At 33.1% G+C, this 7,865-nt stretch overlaps 1 protein-coding gene across 1 annotated transcript in view; it reads right to left on the minus strand.

The window, feature by feature from the left end:
- LOC130901497 (acetylcholinesterase) overlaps positions 1-5,857 on the minus strand; it is a 298,152-nt gene extending 292,295 nt beyond the window's left edge. The window contains exon 1 of the mRNA XM_057812932.1: positions 4,572-5,857. Coding sequence (XP_057668915.1) covers positions 4,572-5,712 — 1,141 coding nt within the window. The 5' untranslated portion in view covers positions 5,713-5,857. The remainder of the gene's footprint in view (positions 1-4,571) is intronic.
- Between the last annotated feature and the right edge of the window lie 2,008 nt (positions 5,858-7,865).

Genomic DNA, 7,865 nt, shown 5'->3' on the forward strand with positions numbered 1-7,865 from the left:
ACCAGTATTTAGTAAATGTTCTTTGGAATCTAATTTTTATTATTATTTTCTTTCGATACATTTGAAAGTTAGATTATTACGAGATTATTACGAGTTACAACATTCTGTCAGAATACATAAAAAAATGCATATGCTTCAGATGAATAATCCTTGACCAGGTCCTAACATAAATTAGATTAACGTACTTCATTAGCACCGTTAATGCATAATTTTATACTGCGCATAATTCTGATGACAGAACATGTTCTGGATCTCTAACCCTAACAAAGCTAGTATGAGTGTAGGAAACAGAACTATCCATAATTTTTTGAAATCTTTTATCGTGTAGGATATGTTTTTTAATTTTACACAGAAGTTTTTCGGTATCACTTACATTTACAAAGTTTGGGTGGCTAGATCTTCCGGAATTATAATTTTGACTTTGACAACAAGTCGCTGAAACGTTATAATTAAAAATTTCGTGTATGTCCAAAACATTACATATTATTTTCATTTCAATTTGATTAGAAATAGTGCATATAGTGATGTAAAATAAAAATTTGTTATTGGCATAAATTTGTTACAAACAATTGAGAAAGATATTTCATGGAATAAATTTCATAATTATTCAAACAACGACTGATTTTGTGCAAAATCACAATTTTTCGAGTTATGATTTTTCTAAATTCAGTATCATCCCGTAAGCTCTAGTTAGAATAATTTTGGTACGGAATTTGAGGATCTATCACTTGAATTTGAAGTTTTTTATCACTTTCTACCGTTTTTCCAAAACTGTGAAATTCTTTTCTCATTCCTCTTTAAAAATTTATTTTGGACAATACGAAGTAACTAATATTCAATAATTTGCCCCAAAATTAGCAATTGAAATCCATTTCCTGGACTACTACTCACCGTGTACCATGTAAAAAGATGATAAATTTAAAGCAGATATCAATGATTTGCGACATTTTTACAGCTCACTGTATATGAAGTGATTATTCTATGAAGTAAATATGTATTTATTCCCCATCTTCCCACTTATATAGAAAATAAAGTCGAAAGATTTATTCTCTGATATACCTGTACGAGAAAAAATGAAGAAAAAATTCCAAAATAACAATACGGTTCTGCTTTGAATTTTTTCGTTCGCTGATGATTTAAGGTTTAAAGATATAAAACTTCGAATTGTATTGTGTTCATCAAATTTGAATATGAAATCAATAATTCAGTTCAATGAGGCTTCAAATTATTTGTGCCCGAAATCGAAGGGAGAATTTGTATTATAATAGGCAGGATGCGTAATCAGGATGTATTTTATCCAATTCAACGCATTAATAGTGATGAATTGACACCAAGTTCAAAGCCTGTAGCAATTTAAGTGAGAATGAATAAATAAATTTAATAAGACGGTGAAAACAGTTTTCAGAAGTTGCGAAATTTACTCTTTCGATTCTTAAATATAATATACGCTATTCAGATATTAAAATCTTGGGCATGTTTTTTCTGTTCTGTATATATATATATATATATATATATATATATATATATATATATATATATATATATATATATATATATATATATATATATATATATATGGTCGGTTCATTATAACAATTAACCGATTTTTTAAGAGCATTTTAAAGATATCTGGCTTCCACCAAATTTTTACAATTGAAAATTTTACTCAAATTCCTCTGATTGATAAGACACTGGAGTTGCAAGTAGCCGTACCATCCTCATACACTCAGGCATTGTTTGGTTTATGTATATTCAAAATCTCAAGCTAAAATGCTCCAGTTATAATTGAAAAAACGGCACTCACAAAGTCATTTAAACAGATTAGCTGATTAAGCAACAGTTCAAGTAAATGAATTTTTTTCGTTCATCGGTTTATCCGTAGGGAATTACTTTCCATTTCGGCTTTTCTAGCCTTTGTGCCAGAATGTCTGTAAGTGTAAGGAATACTAAATTCTGCAAATTTTATTTTCTTAGTGCTGACTATTTAGAACTTAATACTTCATGCATTAGATTGGGTGATCCAATATGAATGTATCAGTATGACAAACTATTACAACTTGCATTGAATATTTGTTATGCTAATTACACGATATTCTTTAGGTGAACTGATTGTGAGTGTTATATATAACGATTATATAGATAATATGATCCCACAGCACTTCATAATTTGACTATTATAGTTATTCGTTCATAAGTTTATCTGTATAGAGTAATCAGATCAACTGTTAAACGATCTGTTTCAGCGGAGCGGTAATTCCACAATTGACATATCCTTGACACATTAGCTATTCGCCAACTCAGTTATTTTAATTACCTTGTTATTAGATTGTTCAAATTTTTCAAACAAATATGTGAGCTCGATGGATATTTAATAATATTTGTAACCGTGTCTGTTTATAATATATAGGGTGAGTTTCTAGTATGACATAGCTGATTGATATACTTTGAGAACACAGAACACCCGTAAATTACATAAACGTAATAGAAGAGCTTAACAACAAAACGCAGATCAAAACACAACTGGTGTTTACCGAACAAGATCCAGTACCAACAGGAATTCGACAAGGTGACACTCTGAGCCCATTCTTGTTCAATTTAGCTACTGATAAAATGATTGGAAGCGTAAAAGTTGTTTCTGGAGGATTCAAGATGGGACGAAGATCAATAAAGATATGCTACGTCGACGAGGAAATCTTGATAGCCGATAACGAGGATGACCCGCAGCATTTGCTATATTGTTTCCAAACCCTAACCGAAAACCTCAATATGCAGATATATGTAGAAAAACAGAATCAATGGTAATAGCAAAAGAGTCTACAAGATGTAAATTAGCTGTAAAGGACAACCTCCTTCATCAGTGTATGCAATATACATACTTAGGAGTCGAGAACACAAGCGCCAAAAACTTACAACAAGAGGTACGAACCCAAGTGAATAAGGCCTCAAGAATATCTGGCTATCTGCAGGACCATATAATTATGGAAAAAAATATATTATATCCACCGATAGTGAAGCCAATCGTAAGAACTATACTCACATATGCAGGGAAAATTGAGTGGACACAACAGAAACGAAGAACATGATGAGGGCAGAAAACCTTGAGAACTAAAGAAAGGATTGGGCCTAAGAGTTCAAATAAGAAGCAAAGCTATAAAAGAAGAGCTGAAAATTCAAAATATAGTAAGAGATCGAGACGACGATATTGGAGAGACTACGTCAACAGAATGATGGAAGATTGACGGGCTAAATAGGCAAATGATGAAAAAATAGCTTCAAGGAGATCTCCCGGCCGACCCAAGAGATGACATCTATTTATTGCCGTTATCAATTCTCTATATATTCACTTTCTCTTGAATCTTACATTTATAATTTTTTGTTAAAATTAGCAGACAATCATTTTAGTGCATATACTATATTACTATAAACTTTAGGTTTGTCTAGTAGATTGTAGACAAATTGATTCGAATAAAGTCTAATCATCTTGAACATGGTTTAAGTATGGTACCCTAGAATGACGATTATTTGTATCAACCCTACTCAACTATTGACCAAATAATTTTTTTGAAAAAAAAAATAATTTTGACAGAAGTCACGCTTTGTAAGTTTTAGTAATTATTGGTAAAAACATCTTGCTGTACAAAGTTTTCAAAAATAGTTTCCTGAGAACATCAGTAAAGTACGTGTATCATTACAGAATTTTTTTAAAGAAGTATTATTTCTGTTGTAGTTTCCTGTTTCTGGTTACTTTTATCAATAATAGCTAGAACGTATTCTTACGAAGAACAATTTAAAATAGTTGAAAATAAATTATTGAAATCTTTCAATGTGAATGTTGAACTTCTTTGCAAATTAGCAATTTTAGAAGGTATTCTGAAAGTATTATTGATTTCATAGTGTACAAGAACCCCTATCAGTTATCGAATTTATTTGAAAAAAGAGGCTGAAAGATAAAGTTCCGGTAAAAAATTATTTGTAGTCTGATGGAAGTCTGCATGCCATCAGACGATGTCATTTTAAACTGGTGTTTAAACTCAATTTATGGGCGGGAGTGATCCACGAACACCTCATGAATATCGCTATTTACCCCACTAGGTTAAGCGGTAACACGTATTAGATTATTCACCAAAGAATTTGCCATTAGTTTTTAGAGAGAGCATTTTCTAGATCTCCTACTAATTTCACATTCACTATTCGGAGTCACCAACAAAAACCCCTAATCTATAATGAATGGATTAGTACAGGAGGTAACGCACGTATAAAATAGCCACAGCGATCTCTTGATTTGAACATTTGTAATTGATTAACAAAGTATACCTTGTTCTGTAAACACAGAAAACGAGAAGATAGTTCTCTATCTTTGCATCTTCTCGTTGACTGATTTCAATTGAAAAGAGAAACTATATTTTGGAAAAAAATATGCTAGAAATATTTAACCTATTTCTAAATGGAGAAAACTAATACTTATCTGAAAATGAATTCAATCAATCCATTGAACAATTAATTATTTTGGGTCAATTTGACTAGATAACCAAACATTTCTTGATTAACTGAATTGAGTGAATAAAATTTACCTTCATCTCTGTTACTTCCTAGAAGAATTTCCATATCTTCATAGTCACCTTCGGCCAGCATATCCATTGGATGCTTCGGCATAAGTACACCATCTATAGTAGGGGTTGACGGAAATCCCAGAATACCCGAATATGAGTTCCATTGTTGCAGAGAAATTGTTTTCGCGTCAACAGCTCTCATACAATCCATCACCTGTTGAGGATTGCTCTCAAGTACCGAAACATTGCAACCGCAATCTTGAATCAAGACTTTTCCTATTTCCTCAGCGCGTTCACCACTCATGTAACTCCAAGGTGCATTCATAGTTCCTGATTGGAGAATACCTCGTCGAGCTAAGCCTTTTGTAACAGGGCTTATTAAATGGAGGCTAACAGAACCACCTCCAGCGGATTCTCCGAACAGTGTTATAAGCTCAGGATCTCCGCCAAAAGCGGCCGCATTTTCTTTTATCCAACGTATAGCTAATATTTGGTCCCAGAGACCCATGTTTCCTGGAGCTTCTTCGCTTCCGCGAGGAAAGTATCGATTTAGATACAGAAATCCGAAAGAGCCAACACGGTATTGCATAGAAGCTACAATGACATCACATGTTGATGCAATTAGGTCCGCATCGTAAATATCTAAAGTAGCGGTCCCACTCATGTAGCCTCCCCCGTAAATCCAAATCAAAACCGGTACTTTGGGCCTTTCTATGTTCTTATCATTATGATGCCTAACGCGCAGGCGTTGGGGGACCCATATATTCAAGTAGAGACAATCTTCGGAAATATTTGTATTAGGATTCCACATTTCTTCGCCCTCAAAGCCCGGGAAATATTCATACCGTTCTTGAAAACACGAATTGGGCAACTTGTTGGCGTCAAGAATTCCATGCCAAGGATCTATGGGCACGGGTCTCTTAAACCTGAGCTGATCGACAGGCGGTTTCGCGAATGGTATGCCCGTAAAAACATGTACTTCGCGTCCTAGAACTGTCTTTGAATAACCACGCACTAAACCGCTACTAGTTTCAACTACCAGCGGATCCGTATGGAAATCTTTAAACTGCGAACTTCGCGTCGTGGTTTCGTCACTTGGCCAAGAGTATGCACACACCACGGTAACACTCGCGGCAAAAAAATAAAACGAAAATTGTCCCATTTTTATTGGAGGGGATGTATACAATTCACGGTGATACTTGTTGATTATTTGGGCATTCCGTAGTCGCGTGGCGCGTTGTTTTCAAAGTGTATGCCGTCGACGTTCGTTACATTGGTCAAGGCTTGATGAAGGATTGGCTTGCACTGACTCGACTGGTGCGAAACATCGGCGTGGAGTTGAGGCTTGCGCGTCGTTTCGGCGGGCCGGTGGCAGGCATACGAAAACTACGCGAGGATGATTACGATACTACGATACAGAGACGGTCACATAAAAACAAACTTTTCAGGGTTATGATTTTACGGAGCACTTCAGGCCAATATTCTATAAATCGATTAACTCGCTTCGCATATTTTTATATAGATACTGTTTCGTATAATCGTAGTCTTGTATGTTTTGTTAAATATAGGTATTGTGGATCTATAATTTTCAGATAAATATCTTTTGAATGATTTTCCAAAAAAATTATTATAATTTTTGTATAGGTTATTCTAAAACGACATGTATTGTTGGAATTTCATAATTACTAGATCGAAATATTATAATTACATGAAAATTTTTTATTGGATGTGTTAATTGAAATTAAGTAATAAGTAATTAATATACTTTTATATACAACATTGAGGTTAGAGTTGATTGATTTCAAAATTTTTCAATTTAAGTTCGCAGCATATGGGAAAATTTTATTTCCAATATTACAAGAAATATTTATTTATTTCATGATTAGACAGAAAATTATTAAGTTCACAATCATTGTTTATCTTTATCAATGTTTATTTCTTTTAAATTGTGGTTTTACTTTATTTTCTTCGTTGAAATAGTTATTTACACTACTATACAACAAAAAAAATTCGAGTTTAGTTAATATTGTTATATCTCGTGAAGTATATTATATTTTCTGTTTTTCCCCCCTTGGATTTTTATTAATTCAATTCGATACTTTTCATATGAAATGATGGATGGCTTTTACTGGTTTCTATGGCATCATAAGTTTTGTTATTTCATCAAAATATTTCATCCAGCTGCCAGTTAATTATAAAAAATTGAGAGAAATTGAAAATGAATCGGTAAGTATTGTTTATCGGCAGATGATGCTAAAAATATCATGGAATACAAATGAAACAAGGAATCAAAACTGCTGCTGCAGTCTTATGCTTTTGGAGCACTTTCTTGAAAACTCTGTTATATTGAGATCTCTATCAAGCTCATGATGTGAATATTTCATGCTGAAGTCCACCCTTCTCATAGAGGGAAACAGATATTTCCAAGTAATCTGAACTTAGTGCATTTTTTATGATATAAATTATTATCACCCTAGAGTGGTAAGTTGACTCACAAATCGTTATTAAGGGCAATCGATACATTTTTGGTAATTGTTACTAAAGTTTTTCGAAAGAGTAACAAAGGTAGCTTCATACATAGTGATTATCTATTTACAATGTTGTCATGTTGTCATTATGAGAAAAAACCAAAATAGAAGTAATTAATGTATAATCTTATTGTTGTATCAAATTTAAATCCGGTTTATCTCATCCCAATTCTATTTCCCCGACGTATTTTAATGGAGGAGATAGAATTCTAGAGCTCGAATATAATGCTGATGTAATATTGGATCATAAAGTTCTATAGTGCAAACTGCACGAACACCCTCACCCCTGTGAAGGCTTTATTCATTCATATTGCTACTTTCTGGTTGAAATAATATAAAAACAGTTTGCTTCTTTACAGAAAGGATGAATAAAGTTTTTAAACCGTCATATTTTATGTAGTAATAGTATCACTATTTTGAACCGCAGATGACCAAACATTAATATACTCGGTAGTTGAGTTTAACTGGTTATTGCAGACGTGCGATTGAGTTGTTGCCTTTATTAATTTCACAAGATTTTGATACAGCGAAGGCATACTCTGATGAAAATCAGCTTCGAATGTTCAACAAAGAAGTGCCTCTGCCCGAAACTGAAAGTATGTTGAGATTATATTACAGAAAGTCCTTGAAAGAGAAGTATTTATTGTAGTTAACAATAGGAGTGGGAGTTGCCAAACCATTTATAATAAATTATTAGATATTCATTCAATATACAGCTAATTTCAGATTATCAAATCAAGAAAAAATCCGAAAAATTCCAACAGTTTGAAGACAATTATTGGGAACT

This window comes from Diorhabda carinulata, chromosome X (assembly GCF_026250575.1).
Source record: "Diorhabda carinulata isolate Delta chromosome X, icDioCari1.1, whole genome shotgun sequence".
Classification (NCBI taxonomy): Eukaryota; Metazoa; Arthropoda; class Insecta; order Coleoptera; family Chrysomelidae; genus Diorhabda; species Diorhabda carinulata.